This window comes from Solanum stenotomum, chromosome 2 (assembly GCF_019186545.1).
Source record: "Solanum stenotomum isolate F172 chromosome 2, ASM1918654v1, whole genome shotgun sequence".
Lineage (NCBI taxonomy): Eukaryota > Viridiplantae > Streptophyta > Magnoliopsida > Solanales > Solanaceae > Solanum > Solanum stenotomum.
Genome location: NC_064283.1, coordinates 67,349,015 through 67,367,766, shown reverse-complemented (window position 1 = coordinate 67,367,766; position 18,752 = coordinate 67,349,015). Strand labels below are relative to the sequence as shown.

Below are 18,752 nucleotides of genomic sequence, written 5' to 3'. Positions count from 1 at the left end.
GAAATCTGTACTAAACCAGCAAGAACTTCAACACAACACCACTACAACTTCAACAACCAATAAATCTTCTCTTGGAATTAAAAACGAGTTGGTGTGTGGGGGTATGAACCAACCAACACTAAGGATCATCAATCTCTCAACATATAATAGATCACAACTCAAATACACAGCCCAATCCTGTCCCACAACCGACAATAACTTTAACAACACAACTAACAACATCAACAACAACTAACAACTTCAACAACAAATCCAATCTTTTCTCAAACCATAAATATGAGCTTGGTGAGTGGGGGAAAGGATCAACCCACACAAAGAACTCACATACCTTGATAGGGATCACCCCCGACGAAAATCCACAATGATCTTGACGAATCTTGTTGATCTCCTCTTTCTTCTCTTCTTCTTCTCCTTCTTCTCTTCTTCACTCTCAAGAACCCTAACTCTTTCTCTTTCAAAATGGGACAAAATGATCCAAAGATCAGCCTAATACAACAATATAACCTCAAAAGAAATGATTTGTGAAAAGACTAAAATGCCCTTAAATTTCTGGACGGATTCCTTGTCAACTGCCCCAACTTTCAAAGGGCATAACTCGCTCATACGAACTCGGAATCGAGCAAACTCGGTGGCGTTGGAAAGATCATTCCACAAGCTTCGAAACCATAACTGGAACTACTCCTAAATCATCATGAGCTAGGAGTTACGACTGCTCAAAGTTGGCCAAAAAATCACTGATTTCCACACTTAGCCAAATTTCCAGATTTTTGAACTTAGCCAAATTTCCAGATTCTGGACTGCCAAATTTCCAGATTTTAAATTTTTTCAAAAATAACTATTTCCAAATTTCAAGCTTCTTCAAAGCCACTTCAAATTGTCGGATGTTACAAACAAACCGGTGGGAGAACCACTACTACAACCCAAAACAAGCAACTAAACCAAAACTAAGGCATTTAAACTACGAAAAGAGATGAAAATAACTAATTAATGAAGTTCTCATAAACTTCAACAAGAAATCTAAATAACTATACTAAACAAATGCGAAAGAAACAACCTAGAATCTGAAAGTCAATGTACCAAAACTACTAACGAAATAACAAGTCTAAACATGAAGGGTCACAACCCCAACTAATGAACTAATCCACTAACTAAACAAATGTCTAAGTCCGAAAATGGTGGACATAGACGAAAGAGAATCTCATGGCAGTTCGGAAGATTTGGCTTACCCTTGAATTCGATGCGACGATCTCTAATCCCCTAAGCGAGGTATGTTAATAGCCACTTAAAGATGCCCTGTACTCAACAAAAATAAGAGCAAGTGCAGAATCAGTACACAACCATAGTGTACTGGTAGGATCACGCAACTATCCCACTAGTGTAACATAAGCAAGTCAAACAACATTATAATCACAACATACATATCAACATCTACAATATTATCAACATTCTCATCAATATACATTTATCACAACTCACTGGCCCTCTCACGGAACCCAAACTCAAACAGTTAGCATACCGAAACGTGGTATCTGATCCCATTGTTATGTCGGAACGTGACAACCGATCCCATATTTATGTCAAAATGTGGCAACCGATCCCAGTTAGTTATGTCGAAACGTGGCAACTGATCCCAATCACACACCACAATCACAATCACAACTACTACATCATCAAGATCATACATTTATATCATGATTTCAGGGCAATCATATTATAACAAGTGTGATCAACATTGCAACATTCATACATATACAAGTACCATAATGAAGCAAGAACAAACAAACATCACACAATATTAGAATCACAACCATCACCTACCTCGAAACAAGCTTAAAGCCCTAAGAAACTTGATTTTTCCCTTTTCGGATTCATTCCGCTTGATCTTGGTCTACAAACAATCAATATAATACGAGAATCAATAAATATGTCACGCCCCGAGCCTACACCCTGGGTGGGACTAGCACTCGAAGTCTATTGCTGGCCTCAAGCGAACCCTTGGCCTGGCTTACTTAACTAAGCGAAAGACTATATGCATATTTATAATGATCAAACACTATAAATGTACTTTAAAAGAATAGATTGAACTGCTTAACTGAACTCATAATGCTTTAAAAATAAACATTTAACTTAGCCAAAATGACAACTCAATTCTGAACATAAGTCAATAACAAAGTAAAGAGAACTGACTAACTGACTGTCTATCTATGAAGCCTCTAATAACTGAGATAGATGTCGGGAAAGGCCCACGACATCCTAATGAACTATCTAATACTAAAATTAAACAAAAGGGATCCTCCGGAATGCAAAGAGGCTTACCAACAGACTCTGGACTGCTCACTGGATCAACGATGCGCTGGATGCCGATCCTAGTTACCTGCGTCTACATCATAATACGATGCAGGCTAACTGGCATCAGTACATTGAATGTACGAGTATGCAAGTTGGAATACTAAAACAGATAAATGCTTGAAATAATTCTGAAAGAAACACTTACCTTGGCTCTTCTCAACTCATGAATACTTAACTGAACTCATTTCATTATAAAGCAGTTTAAAACAAGTGCAATATGAAGAAAAAGAAAACTATTTAAAACATATCGTCAATTGATAAACATAATATCATAAAAAGACAAACCATGCTCCCTCTCAAAGTTTACTTGTGCAATGCATGAATGAAGTCCCATACCCCTATTCACACTAAGCAGAACCCTTTGAGGAACAATGCTACTACTGATGTGGGAGTTTCTCTAACGACAACCATCACTTAAGAACTATAGTGATGATACAACGCCTTACCTCGCGCTGCCGAGGCCCATCCTATACCTTGTCGTGATATAGGAAGCTAACTTTCACTATGTGGATCCACTAGTCTATTGTGAAAATGATTCATTTAAAAAGTATGACCCTTTTCTTCCCATGATGGCTACATAGTTTATGGAGACTTGAGTTAATATGAACTCGCATCCCCATAACGGTGCTCAATAATACTCTCAAAGACATACTTAGTTCTTTATGTTTAAAAACAACTTCTTTCTTTGGTTTGAGATAATTACTCAAAACTTAGCTTAAAAGATCTCTTGGAATCGATATTCCCTTTTCTTTGCTCAAATGTGAAAAACATTTATAAACTTCTTTGGGAATATATAGTTCCCTAAATACTTTTGAGAAATGAACTCAACTCTTACTCTTTGCTTTACTTGAAACTTGAGCCTTAAAACAAAGTAAAAACGTTTAATAAAGACACTTAAAAACTTTAAGAAACTTTGCTTTGACTTGCTTCTTCACTTCTATACTTGACTCTTAACTTTTTTGACTTTGATCTTAACTATCCTTGAATTTAATTATGGATTCAAGGCTCATGATCTCATGTCTATAGATGATTTCATGATGTTTANTCTAATACTAAAATTAAACAAAAGGGATCCTCCGGAATGCAAAGAGGCTTACCAACAGACTCTGGACTGCTCACTGGATCAACGATGCGCTGGATGCCGATCCTAGTTACCTGCGTCTACATCATAATACGATGCAGGCTAACTGGCATCAGTACATTGAATGTACGAGTATGCAAGTTGGAATACTAAAACAGATAAATGCTTGAAATAATTCTGAAAGAAACACTTACCTTGGCTCTTCTCAACTCATGAATACTTAACTGAACTCATTTCATTATAAAGCAGTTTAAAACAAGTGCAATATGAAGAAAAAGAAAACTATTTAAAACATGTCGTCAATTGATAAACATAATATCATAAAAAGACAAACCATGCTCCTTCTCAAAGTTTACTTGTGCAATGCATGAATGAAGTCCCATACCCCCATTCACACTAAGCAGAACCCTTTGAGGAACCATGCTACTAATGATGTGGGAGTTTCTCTAACGACAAGCATCACTTAAGAACTATAGTGATGATACAACGCCTTACCTCGCGCTGCTGAGGCCCATCCTATACCTTGTCGTGATATAGGAAGCTAACTTTCACTAAGTGGATCAACTAGTCTATTGTGAAAATGATTCATCTAAAAAGTATGACCCTTTTCTTCCCATGATGGCTACATAGTTTATGGAGACTTGAGTTAATATGAACTCGCATCCCCATATCGGTGCTCAATACTACTCTCAAAGACATACTTAGTTCTTTATGTTTAAAACAACTTCTTTCTTTGGTTTGAGATAATTACTCAAAACTTAGCTGAAAAGATCTCTTCGAATCGATATTCCCTTTTCTTTGCTCAAATGTGAAAAACATTATAAACTTCTTTGGGAATATATAGTTCGCTAAATACTTTTGAGAAATGAACTCAACTCTTACTCTTTGCTTTACTTGAAACTTGAGCCTTAAACCAAAGTAAAAACGTTTAATAAAGACTCTTAAAAACTTTAAGAAACTTTGCTTTGACTTACTTCTTAACTTCTAGACTTGACTCTTAACTTCTTTGACTTTGATCTTAACTATCCTTGAATTGAATTATGGATTCAAGGCTCATGATCTCATGTCTATAGATGATTTCATGATGTTTAGATGTACCTTAGAGTGTTAGAATCAACTAGGAATCGTAGGTACATCACTTAGAAACTAGTATGAAAAGATAGGGGGAAAATGGGGTGAACTGGCGTCCGTGGCGCTCTGAGAGGCATGGGGAGCCAGGCCCCAAACTCCAGAGGCTTGTGTGGGGTACGATGGCTGGCGCAGCGCCCCAAGGACCAAACTTCAGAGACTGGTTTGGGGCGCGCTGGCTGGCGCGACGCCCCACCCTATTCCCCAGGTGTTTGACGACTTTTCTTCTCTGTTTTTCATCTCCAAACCCTCTAAACTTCCTTAGTTCTTTCCCCAATCACTTAGGATCATTATTACCTTCAACTTACAACAGATCTAACTCGAAAATCCACCCGGAAACACGAATCAAATCACTAAGAACCCTCAACAACACAACCAATCAAGAATTCAACAATTGTTCTTCAAGAACCTCACCTTTCAACATGTAAATAACTCCAAACCAAAGTTGAAACAAGTTGATGTGTGGGTGAACTAACCCAACACAGAAAGATCTCACATACTTTCTAGGGATCACCCCTGACAAAATCCACAAGCAATTCTTGAACGCTCTTGACGAATCTTGAACTTCCATCTCTTTTCTTCTCTTTTCTCTTTTCTCCAAGCCCTAGCGTGAACTCAACTTTTTTTTTTCTGAACTGACTAAAATATGATTTTTACCCCAATTAACTCTTAAAAACGAATCAGAATAATAAGGTAAGGAAAAGACTAAAGTACCCTTAAAAAATCTGGTTTTAGACTTTCCTTATTCGAACAACCCAACTTCCAAAGAGAATAACTCACTCATACAAACTCAGAATCGTGCAAATTCGGTGGCGTTGGAAAGATCATTCAAAGGGCTTCCAAACCATATCTGGAACTACACCTAAATTATCCCGAATTAGGAGTTATGGCCGTTTGTAGTTGACCAAAAACTCACTTTTTTTAACTTAAACAATTTTTTTCATATTTTAATTCTTTCCAAAAATGACTATTTCCAATTATAAGCTTCTTCATAGTTATTTCAAATTGCGAGATGTTACAATATCTCCCCCTTGGGAACATTCGTCCTCGAATGAGATTACTCTTACTAGGATAAGGGTGTAATATCAATCATTCAGTTCAATCACATAATCCACCTTTGACACCTCAAAACACTATCTCCCCCACTAGTTGAAAGGCCACCACTTTTTGCTTATTAACACTTGCCTTTAATTCAAGCATTAAAGGATCTTGGTCTTTCTCGCCTTTTATTTCTGACACTAATGATGGTTCAGACCCATTCATCACCACTATTCTGCCTTCTGCGGAATCCATTAATCGAACTCCTAATCATGCCAGTCTATGCACCTCTTGTGCTAACTCTTTCTTACCTTCATCAAAATGGGCGGTACAACCCATAAATAAACTATTCAAGGCATCAGCAACAACACTAGTCTTACCTGGGTGATAAAGAATGCTCATGTCATAATCTTTGAGTAACTCCAACTACTCTCTGTGTCTGAGATTAAGCTATTTCTGACTAAACACTTACTGAAAACTTTGGTGATCGGTGAACACTTCCACATCAACACCATATAGATAATGGCGCCATATTTTCAAAGAAAGACTACGGCAACCAACTCTAGATCACAGGCTGGGTGATTCTTCTCATGAACTTTCAACCGCATCTTTCAACTCTTTCAACTTTTATAATTTTGTTGGTGCCATTCTATATGGCGGAATAGAAATAGGACGAGTATCTGGAATGATGTCTATGTCAAAGTTTATTTCTCTCTCAAGAGGGACTTCGGAAAGATCATCTGGGAAGACTTTTGGGAACTCTTTTACTACTGAGACTGAAACTGACCGAATAAAAGGTATCTCAACACTTTAGTCATTAACTCGGACTAAGTGATATACACACCCCTTAGAAACTAACTTTCTTGCCTTAAGGTACGAAATGAAATGACCCTTAGGCACTATTGAACTACTATTTAACTCTATGACTGGCTTACTCGGAAATTGAAACTTGACTACTCGGATTCTACATTCAACTGAGGCATAACAGGCGTGAAGCCAGTCCATACCAAGAATGACATCAAAGCCTACCATATCTAACTCAATTAAATCAGCCATGGTACTCTTGTGATTGACGAAAACAGGACAATCATGATAGACTCTCTCTCTGCTAGAATAAACTCACCAACAAGGGTAGAAACACTAAATGGTTCACTAAGTTGCTCATGAATAATATCAAAATCCATAACAACACATGAAATTACAAAAGATAAACTCGCTCCTAGATCTAGCAAGGCATAAATAGTAAGGTCAAAGCCTTGAATCATACCAGTGACAACATCTAGCGAATACTCTTGCTCTTAGCGACTGCTGATAGAATATAAGTGGTTTGTTCCTCCACCCGTACCATTTCCTTGCATGATCTTTAGGAACTCTTTGTTGAAGTGACCCTCTTGGCCACACTTAAAACAACCTGACTGACCATCACGACACTTACCTGGGTGGATCTTACCACACCTAGCACATGCAGGAGCCCAGTTACCTCCTTGTGCCACCCCCTACCTTGAGACCGTGCAGGTTTATCTCTGAACTCGTTCCCTGAAGTCTTAGCTCTTTTATTCTTAAACTTTTCTTTATCCTTCAGCTTATACTCCTTGTATATGGATCATAAACCTTGCTAGGTCCATATCCCCTATCAGCATAGCTACCTTGCCTTCCTTGCTTGACTGACGAGGCAACCCAGCAACAAATAAACTCATCCTGCTTCTCATGTCAGCAACCATCTCCGGAGCATAGCGGGAAAGTTGTGTGAACTTCAGACTGTACTCATGAACATTCATAGACTCAGGATTAAGGGTGAGACACTCTCTTATCTTTGCCTCTCGCAACTTACGAGGAAAGAAACGCCCCATGAGAGCACTCTCAAACACAACCCAACTCACTACTGGCGCATCATCAGCCCTATTCTTTTTCCATTGGTCGAACCAGATTCTAGCAACACCCTTCATTTGGTATGCAGCTAGTTCCACCATCTCCGCCTCAACAATATGCATCACATCAAATACCCTTTTAAGCTCTTCAATGAAGTTCTCCGGATCTTCAGTGACACTTGAACCTATGAAGCTTGGTGGGTTCATCCTTAAAAGCTCACAAATACTAAAAGTATCAACCACTTTGTGTCGAATATATCTCTGCCCAATGTGATAGGTCGCAACTTGACTTATCCTCCGGATAGCTTCACGGAATTCAACATAGGTAGCTTCTTCTTGAGGTTGCACTTCAGGTGCATTTGGTAACTCTCATTCCTTGACAATCCTCCTAGTTGGACGACCTCTAACTGCTCTTCGTGTAGGCATAATTCTCTGGAAACACGCGCAAACAAGAATTAGAGGGAAACTTTTTAGAGATCAAACTCTAACGCACGAAATGAGTATGAAAGAAGTGAAGTATTTTCCTAAATGTTGCAGCCTCCTAATTATAGATGTGGTGCGCTTCACACCGACAACTAGGACTCTACAGACATGGCTTCATAGACTCCCCAGGACTCTTGAACTCTGTGCTCTAATACCAAGTTTGTCACACCCCAAGCCTAAACCCTGGGCGGGATTGTCAATCGAAGACCATTACTGGCTGCAAGCGAACCTTTAGCCTGGCTTACTTAACTCAGTGGAAGACTATATGCATATTTACAATGATCAATCACTATAAATGTACTTTAAAAGAATAAATTGAACTACTCAACTGAACTCATAATGCTTTAAAAATAAACATTTAACTTAGACAAAATGGCAACTCAACTCTGAACATAATTCAATAACAAAGTAAAGAGAAATGACTAACTGACTGTCTATCTATGAAGCCTCTAATAACTGAGATGGATGTCGGGACAGGCCCACGACATCCTAATGAACTATCTAATACTGAGAGTAAACAAAAGGGATCCTCCGGAATGCAAAGAGGCTCACCAACAGACTCTGGACTACTCACTGTATCAACGATGCGCTGGATGCCGATCCTAGTTACTTGCGTCTACATCATAATACGATGCAGGCTAGCTGGCATCAGTACATTGAATGTACGAGTATGCGAATTGGAATGCTAAAACAAATATATGCTTGAAAGGATTCTGAAAGAAACACTTACCTTAGCTCTTCTCAACTCATGAATACTTAACTTAACTCATTTCATTATAAGGCAGTTTAAAACAAGTGCAATATAAAGAAAAAGAACTTTGTTTAAAACATGTCGTCAATTTATAAACATAATATCATAAAAAGACAAACCATGCTCCCTCTCAAAGTCTACTTGTGCAATGCATGAATGAAGTTCGATACCCCCCATTCACACTAAGCAGAACCCCTTGAGGAACTATGCTACTACTGATGTGGGAGTTTCTCTAACCGACAACCATCACTTAAGAACTATAGTGATGATACAATGCCTTACCTTGCCCTGCCGAAGCCCATCCTATACCTTGCCGTGATATAAGAAGCTAACTCTCACTAAGTGGATCCACTAGTCTATTGTGAAAAGGATTCATCTAAAAAGTATGACCCTTTTCTACCCATGATGGCTACATGGTTTATGGAGACTTGAGTTAATATGAACTCGCATCCCCATATCGGTGCTCAATACTACTCCTAAAGATATACTTAGTTCTTTATGTTTAAAAACAACTTCTTTCTTTGGTTTGAGATAAGTACTCAAAACTTAGCTTAAAAGATCTCTTGGAATCGATATTCCCTTTTCGTTGCTCAAATGTGAAAAACATTTATAAACTTCTTTGGGAATACATAGTTCCCTAAATACTTTTGAGAAATGAACTCAACTCTTACTCTTTTCTTTACTTGAAACTTGAGCCTTAAAACGAAGTTAAAACGTTTAATAAAGACTCTTGAAAACTTTAAGAAACTTTGTTTTGACATGCTTCTTAACTTCTAGACTTGACTCTTAACTTCTTTGACTTGCTTCTTAACTTCTAGACTTGACTCTTAACTTCTTTGACTTTGATCTTAACTATCCTTGAATTGAATTATGGATTCAAGGCTCATGATCTCATGTCTATAGATAATTCATGATGTTTAGATGTACCTTGTAGTGTTAGAATTAACTAGGAAACATAGGTACATCACTTAGAAACTAGTATGAAAAATGGGGGAAGAATGGGGTGAACTGGTGTCCGTGGCACTCTGAGAGGCGTGGGGCGCCATGCCCTAAACTCCAAAGACCTGTGTGGGGCGCGCTGGCTGGCGCGACTCCCCACCCTATTCCCCAGGTGTTTGACGACTTTTCTTCTCTGTTTTTCATCTCCAAACCCTCTAAACTTCCCTAGTTCTTTCCCCAATCACTTAGGATCATTATTACCTTCAACTTACAACAGATCTAACTCGAAAATCCACCCGGAAATACGAATCAAATCACTAAGAACCCTCAATAACACAACCAATCAAGAATTCGACAATTGTTCTTCAAGAACCTCACCTTTCATCATGTAAATAACTCCAAACCAAAGGATTTGAAACAAGTTGGTGTGTGGGTGAACTAACTCAACACAGAAAGATCTCACATACCTTGTAGGGATCACCCCCGACGAAATCCACAAGCAATTCTTGAACGCTCTTGACGAATCTTGAATTTCCTTCTCTTTTCTCCTCTTTTCTCCTTTCTCCAAGCTCTAGCGTGAACTCAACTTTTTTTTTCTAAATTGACTAAAATATGATTTTTACCCCAATTAACTCTTAAAAACGAATCAGAATAATAAGGTAAGGAAAAGACTAAAGTACCCTTAAAAAATCCGGTTTTAGACTTTTCTTATTCGAACAGCCCAACTTCCAAAGGGAATAACTCACTCATATAAACTCAGAATCGCGCAAATTCGGCGGCGTTGGAAAGATCATTCCAAGGGCTTCCCAACCATATCTAAAACGACACCTAAATCATCCTGAGCTAGGAGTTATGGCCGTTTGAAGTTGACCAAAAACTCACTTTTCTTAACTTAAACAATTTTTTTCAGATTTTAATTCTTTCCAAAAATGACTATTTCCAATTATAAGGTTATTCATAGTTATTTCAAATTGCGAGATGTTACAAAACAATTATTAATTACCCAGATTACTAATAATTCTAACAACCCCTAGATCATCCCATGATCCCAATTATCCAATTAAGGTTGTTTTCACCATAGATTCAAGATCAAAATCCTCCCCCATTAACATTGACCCATTCTATTACGTTCTATGGATCGAATAATGGATTCGGGGAGTTAAAAGCTTACCTTTAGCATTAAGAATGGTGAAAAACTAGTAGAAATCACCTAGATGTCGTTTCTTAGCTCTAAAAGTCGAAAAGTGCCAAATAAGGTCGTTTAGGGGTTTATTAACGACTTTAAGTCGCGTCTGGCCCGCCACAACGGCCCTCATCCCGCTGTAGCGGCAGCGCCAGAGCGACACTTTGCCCTGCCACAGCGGCATTTTCAAACCAGTGAGCAATTATGATTTTGAGTCCCGTGTCGTCTGCCACATTGGCTCCACCAAAGCGGCAAAGACGCTCGCCAAAGCAGCAAAATTGAAACAGAATGCTATTTTAAAGAATCCCAGATCCCATTTCACAACACACATCTAATCAACAACGCTCAGAAAATACCTTTCACGCTAAAGTCAATTCCCGGAGATCTACTCATCCAAATCTAATTCCGTAAAGTCGTACGGATTCCTTAACGAGTTATCTAACCATTCATGCAATCAAATCCATCATTAACTCACTCGATTGTTACAAGATTTCCCTACCCCTCAACTAATCCGATTTCGTCCAAATCTGAACATGGTTGGGAAAATTCTAATATTACCAAAAAGTTTTTCCGGCCCCAAATTTTCGCCCGTTGGCATTTCTATAACAATGAAACCCGGTCGTTACAAATATAAAAATCTTGGGCTGCTTGTAAGTACAGGGAGAATAATAAATTCTACTATTATTAGATGATAAAGCAATGTATATGGAACACCAAATTAAAGTTGTCATTGATGACTCCTTTCCTACTATAACTTTGGATGACTCTTGGCCTATCCTATGTGATAAGATAGAAAAAATTAATTTATTCTATGATACTGAAGCTTTATTTATTCTAGGCATATATGCCTTTTTGTTGGCCTCAATAGACATCTAACTTTATGCCACATACACACGTTTTATTTGGCAAAACACATATAGGATGCCACGGAGAATCTGTGTGTGTGGTTGTTCAACTATGTATAAGTTTAAGTGTTTATTTGTGCACACTCAAATTTAGAAGGGGCATAGATGCTAGTCAAGATCAAACTAAAAAACATATTTATGTATTATACATTTGTTCTATAATACTGAAGCTTTATTTATTCTATNTATGGAACACCAAATTAAAGTTGTCATTGATGACTCCTTTCCTACTATAACTTTGGATGACTCTTGGCCTATCCTATGTGATAAGATAGAAAAAATTAATTTATTCTATGATACTGAAGCTTTATTTATTCTAGGCATATATGCCTTTTTGTTGGCCTCAATAGACATCTAACTTTATGCCACATACACACGTTTTATTTGGCAAAACACATATAGGATGCCACGGAGAATCTGTGTATGTGTTTGTTTAACTATGGACAAGTTTAAGTGCTTATTTGTGCACACTCAAATTTAGAAGGGGCATAGATGTTAGTCAAGATCAAACTAAAAAACATATTTATGTATTATACATTTGTTCTATAGTAATGAAGCTTTATTTATTCTATGACTTATGTATTATTCATTTATTTTGTGATACTGAAGCTTTATTTATTTCAAGATACTTTTCTCAAAAATGTACATTATTTGATGTTAGTAATATAGGTAGGCTTGCAATTACACAAAGGAAAATCTATATATAATACTCATATATAATTTTTTATTCTCCATCTCTCATTCTTCACCCTCATAAAAGTTGAACAGAGAAGAATTTAAGAAGAAACTCAAGTACACTTCAACAAGTCCATTTTCAATTTATAAATAGACAAATCAAAAAGGTAATTATTATTTTAAATGTTTTACACATGAACCCTTTTATGTATGTACTTATATATATTAGGCCATGTTACCTCAAATTAGTTTATTTTTCTACAGGTTATGACAAGACATGTACATAGGGTTCTTTTTCATAAAGCTACAAGAAAATTAAAATTAATTTCCCGTTTTGCTTGTCTTTTCTTTTCAAATCAAATTTTGTAATTAATTGGATTTTTTAAAAAAATGATTTTTTTTTTATAAAAGTTATTATTTAAATCAATTCATCAAATTAATACGCTTTTATTTTTTGAAGTTTTATGAAACTAGAACTAAATTACAATATAGCTGCAAAAAAAATTAATTTTAATTTTCTTCTTTCTTTTTATTTCTTTTATTTTTACACTAAAGAATAATGAACGAGAATGAATAAGAATAAGAAACTCAAATAATAATAATAATTAAAGAAGTCAAACAATAATTTATTTGTGGAAAAGAACAAATACATGATTTTTTTTTAAAAAAAAATTAGTTTTATTACTTTTGTAATGGTAGGGATATATGTGAGCAATTTTTATAAAGGGGTATATCTGAGTCAATTTTGTAATAGTAGGGGTATAATATGTGAGCTACTTTTATAACGAGTGGTATATCACCTTTAAATAGCAAAGTTGAGGGGTATATGATCAAACCATTTTCCCTATATAATTTCCCTTTTGTTGCTTTATCTTTTCTTTTCAAATCAAATTATATGATGGATTTCATTGGATTAATTATTATTAATAATAATAGCCATGATATTTATGAATTGATATTGAAAAGAATGTGTAACAGCAGTGGTAAAAATAATTTAATTTTAACGATAAGACATAGTCCACTAATAAATCAAAGTTGAAGGATATTTTTGACCCTTTTCCATGTTATCTAATACTCCCTCAAATTGTCTTTTGTCGGAATTACAGTTGAAGAAAAAGGGTTGGCACACTCCATTGAGATGGCCTTAATCGAGGATCAAATTCCACTATTTCCTCAAACCAAAAAAGATGAGGTCTTTCTCTCAACTATCTATCTATAATTAACATGATAAAGTTTGAATCTTTATTGATCACACACACAAAAAGAAAAATTGAAATTTTATACAAAATCAGTACTGAAATTTGAGGTGTCTAGATACTACTGGATTAGTTTACGCGTTAAAAAAATTTAACAAACATCTCAAAAGAATATGTAATTGCTTAACTATTTCCAATAATTACAGATAGAAGAAGAAAGAAAAGTGGATCATTCAATCGACATAAAGGAAACAAATGACGAAGATTCATTAGGGTCGCAAACAAAGAAATCTGTATTAAATCAAAGATTTGAGAATTTGGATGAGTCTTCTATCGAATCGTGCGCCATATTCAAGGTGACTGTGGGGTTGAGTGAATCAAATCCAGATGCTTATAAGCCAAAATTGCTCTCCATTGGTCCTTACCATAAACACGATTCTAAACTTGGCTCGATGGAAAAATATAAGTTGTGTTACCTACAACAGTTTCTTAAGCGAAAAGGGGGGATTCATGATGTGGAAAGTTGTATTAGTGAAATGGATAAACTAAAAGATGATGCACTTAAGTGTTATGATGATATAGGGGGGATTGATATGTCTATTGTTGTAAATTTTTCAGAAATGTTACTGCTTGATGGTTGTTTTGTGGTTGAGTATATTCGAGAGCATTGTGAATTCATTCTTGATTGTGAATCCATTTTAATTGAAGAAGACCGGATTATCAAGAGACGTTGCATAAGAAATCAACTAAATCGAGACTTGTTGTTAATAGAAAATCAACTTCCTTTCTTTGTCCTAACCAAGCTTTATGAAATGTCAAAGGAGGAAGGCGAAGAAACATTGTTAGAGATGGTGAAGTGGACATTTTATCTTGATAAATCCTCTATAGAGACCGAAGGTAATGAAAAAAATTTCAAACACATATTTCATGTAGTACACAAGTGCATGTCATGGCGACCTTCAAAGTTGAAAAATAAACCTAGCAATATGGCAGATTCCCGTAGAAGCTTATTTGGGATCCAGTCAAAAATACTTGGGAGGAGGAGAAGGAGAAATAGGGATGAGTACATGATGTGGCATAAGGTCATGCCAAATGCAACAGAGCTTTCTGAAGCTGGAGTTAGCTTCGCAAATGTTGGAAATATTTTTATGAGGTCATTGGACAAAGTCTATGATGATGATGTTGGGGATAGCACAAGTTTATTTGCTATTAAGTTTGACAATGGATTGATGACAATCCCTTGTTTTCGAGTCGTTGATGAGACAGAAACCCTCATGCGAAATCTTATTGCTTACGAACAACAGTCTTCTGATGTATGTCTTAAATATTTCAGTGATTTTGTAGTTTTCATGGATTATCTTATTGACTCGGACAAAGATGTGAGTTTGCTTCGTATGAATGGAATCATTGTAAACAAGATAGGAGAGGACAACGAAGTGGCTAGCGTCTTTAACAAAATGGGGAAAGGGGTCGCCGTTTCAGACGACTTCTATTATGAAGAAGAATGCAGAAAAGCCGTTCAACATTGTGAACAATCATGGAATAGAATGAAGGCAAATTTGAGGCACAATTACTTCAATAGTCCTTGGGCAGGAATTTCAACTGTGGCAGCTATCATACTCCTCTTACTCACAGCTACACAGACTGTTCTAGCTTTCATAAGTCTTTTTAACTAGTTGCTTTAATTATGTGTCATTGTTGGTTTGTTTAGCTAATAATCCACTACTCCATAAATATATAATATATATAATATTTAATTTTGTGTTTTATGGGATTAATATTGTATCCTAGTTGTATTGATGGATTATAGATGTAGAGTTTGGTGGCATAGAATGTGCTCCATCTTTAATTAAATGGGATAATTAACTATACAGATCATAAGACCTAAAGTAAACATATTCCTATTTAAAAAAAAATATATGAACAATTACTTAGTATCATCTATATTAATTTTTTTTTATATTCTATTTTTCACTACATGTGCATGAATTTGAAGAAATTGAAGGATTTTATGGGATTTCTATCATATTCCAAGTGCAACAAAGCTTTATGATGCTAGAGTTAGATTCATAAGAATAGGATATGTGCAAGAAAAGGAGGAGGATAAAACAACATTATTCGATATCAAGTTTGAGAAGGGATCAATGAAAATACCTTATTTTGCAATCGAGGATACTATGGAAACCTTCATGAGAAATTTAATAGCTTATGAGCAACATTCTTCTAATGTAGATGTATATCCTTATTTTTCAAACTACGCACATATAGGGTGTGTTTGGTATGAAGGAAAACATTTTCCGGAAAATGTTTTCCAATTTTCTCATGTTTGGTTGGGTTAAATGTTTTGGAAAATGTTTTCCAAATCAACTCATTTTCCTCAAATTTAAGGAAAATGACTTCCCTTCAAAACTTAAGGAAAACATTNGGCTCACATAGAGATGTGAAGTTTCTTCTCAAGAAGTAAATCATCCTTGAGGACATAGGAAAACAAGTGGCCAGCATCTTCAAGAAACTTTTAGATGGAGTGCACAAGCTTTTATTACATAGAATAATGCAGCAAATTGATTCAACATTGTGAAAAGCCAGGGAGTCAAATGAAGGCTAGTTTAAGGCACAACTATTTCTCGAGCCCTTGGGTAGAAGCTTCAACTATGGCAGTTATAACAGTTCTTGTACTCACTGTTATATAGACAGTTCTAGCTTTTAGTGGTGACGTTAAGAACTAGTCTTTATTGTAATACAATTGTTGATAAAGTGAGTGTTTCCTCTTTAAGAAATTTGTGTTGATGAGCTTAATATTGTGTCGCATCTCCACAATGGGGTAGGTTTAGAGCTGAGAATATTTCAATTCTTTACAAATTTACTTGAGATTCTTCATGGGAAAATTACTTGCGGAAATTATTTTTCTTCATGAATTTTTTTTTCTTGCAAAACAATCTGCATGTAATTTGTATGCAAATTGAAATTGCACTGGAAGATTTTTTCATCCGATTTATTTTGATAGAAAAATCCACAGAAAACTAAATTACCTGTAAATTTGTTCATATCATTATTCTGATAGTAAAAATATGCTACCTCCGTCCACTTTCAAGTGTCATGATTTCCTTTTTAGAGTTGAACTATAAGAACTGACTTACATTTTATAATGTATTTTTTCATCATAATAATATGCAAAAAATAGCAATTTATAGTACTTTTCGTATAATTTTTGAATATGTAATATTTTTTGCTTAAAATATCGAATTAATGTAATCTATTTTAACTTTGAAAATTAGTCAAATTGAATTTCGAAAAGCACAACATGATAATTAAAAGTGGACGGAGGGAGTACATACTAAATATATCAAGAAAATGATTTCCAAAACTCTAATATAAATAAAGGTTAGAAACTTAAAAGGATTTCCAAAACTCTAATATAAATAAAGGTTAGAAATTTAAAAGGTGTGTTATATTATAGTACAACAAATATGTCAATATCTCTTAGTCACACTAACGACTTCGAAAAAAATTGAGGAATCATCGACTATTCACACTAGACTTTGGAAAAAAATATTTCCTTATCCTTCTATCATTGGTCAGCAATATTTTGTGTGTTGAAAGACCAAAACAAAGCCACATATAAAATATTATTATATTACATATGAATAATATTTTATCTCATTTTCTCTTATAAATTTACAGGTGACCGGTCTCATAGATTAGAAACAAAAAAGAAGAAAGAAAAGAAATATCCAAACCAAAGAGGTATTTCTTTATTTCTAACATTCTTATTCTATGCTAAACAATTACTCTTTATTTTTTGCTACCTCAAGTTGAATGACATGATTTACATCATATTTTCTAAAGCGGTGATTTTTTAAGTAGGATATGTTTCAATTTCATTGTTTGAGCCGGAGTGAAGGTCATTGATAGAAAAATCCATGGAAAACTAAATTACCTGTGAATTTGTTTATATCATTTTTCTGATAGTAAAATTATACATACTAAATATATCAAGAAAATGATTTCCAAAACTCTAATATAAATAAAGGTTAGAAATTTAAAAGGTGTATGCTATTATTATAGTACAACAAATATTTCAATATCTCTTAGTCACACTAACGACTTCGACAAAAAATTGAGGAATCATTGACTAGTCACACTAGACTTTGGAAAATAATATCTCCTTATCTTTCCATCATTGGCCAACAATATTTTGTTTGTTGAAAGACCAGCACAAAGCCACATATTAAAATATTATTATATTACATATGAATAATATTTTATCTCATTTTCTCTTATAAATTTACAGGTGACCGGTCTCATAGATTAGAAACGACAAAGAAGAAAGAAAAAGAAATATCCAAACCAAAGAGGTATTTCTTTATTTCTAAATTTTCTTGTTCTATGCTAAACACTATGTATTTGTATTTGATCAAAGAGAGGATGGATACAATTGTATTCATTGTATTTCTAATATAATTGATACAAAAGAAATACAGAGCAAAATAAATACAAAATACAATCCTCTCTCCTTCCTCTCTCGATATTGCTCGCCTCTCTTCTCTCTCTTGAGATCTCGCTTGTCTCTCTCCTTCCTCTCTCGATCTCGCTTGCCTCTCTCCTGTTAATATGTATTCATACTCTTTCTCCCAGATCTCACTCGCCTCTCTCCTCCCTCTTCCCCTAACATTTTGCTATTTTCCATAATTAAGTAAATTATAGCTATGGGGTCGTCCTATTTAATGCTAATTATTTATTGTTTTGATAAATTTCTCATATATTTAAACAATATTCAACTGGTCAGCACCGTCTCAATAATAATAGCCATATATAGTATCTATGAATTGAAACTTATCAAGAAAATATGTCTTTTATAGGTTACCATTGACGAAAGAGGGATGACACAGTACTCCATTGAGATGGCCCAAATAGATGGTGACCAAATTCCACTGCTTTTTCAAACTAAAAAGGATGAGGTCTCTCACTCTCTCAACTATACAAAATAGAATAGTTTTTTCCTTTTCTTCAATGTAAATTTAGGTCTACCTCATGGTCCTAACATGTTCACTAACAATGGTTTAATTTATATGTGCTACTTGATATATATATGTTGTTGGTTTTTTACAGGATTGAAACGTATGCTCTGATACCAAATAAAAAGGATATATATATAT

General features: G+C 35.2%; 1 protein-coding gene and 1 long non-coding RNA gene across 2 annotated transcripts in view; both read left to right on the top strand.

The window, feature by feature from the left end:
* LOC125856762 (UPF0481 protein At3g47200-like) overlaps positions 1-15,294 on the top strand; it is a 66,863-nt gene extending 51,569 nt beyond the window's left edge. The window contains exon 2 of the mRNA XM_049536385.1: positions 13,953-15,294. Within this exon, the coding sequence (XP_049392342.1) occupies positions 14,049-15,272 (1,224 nt within the window). The 5' untranslated portion in view covers positions 13,953-14,048 and the 3' untranslated portion in view covers positions 15,273-15,294. The remainder of the gene's footprint in view (positions 1-13,952) is intronic.
* Positions 15,295-17,276: 1,982 nt separating this feature from the next.
* LOC125856780 (uncharacterized) lies at positions 17,277-18,746 on the top strand. The gene is made up of 3 exons (XR_007445561.1): positions 17,277-17,340; positions 17,888-17,951; positions 18,456-18,746. It is a non-coding gene; the product is annotated as an uncharacterized LOC125856780 (long non-coding RNA).
* The last annotated feature ends 6 nt before the right edge of the window (positions 18,747-18,752 follow it).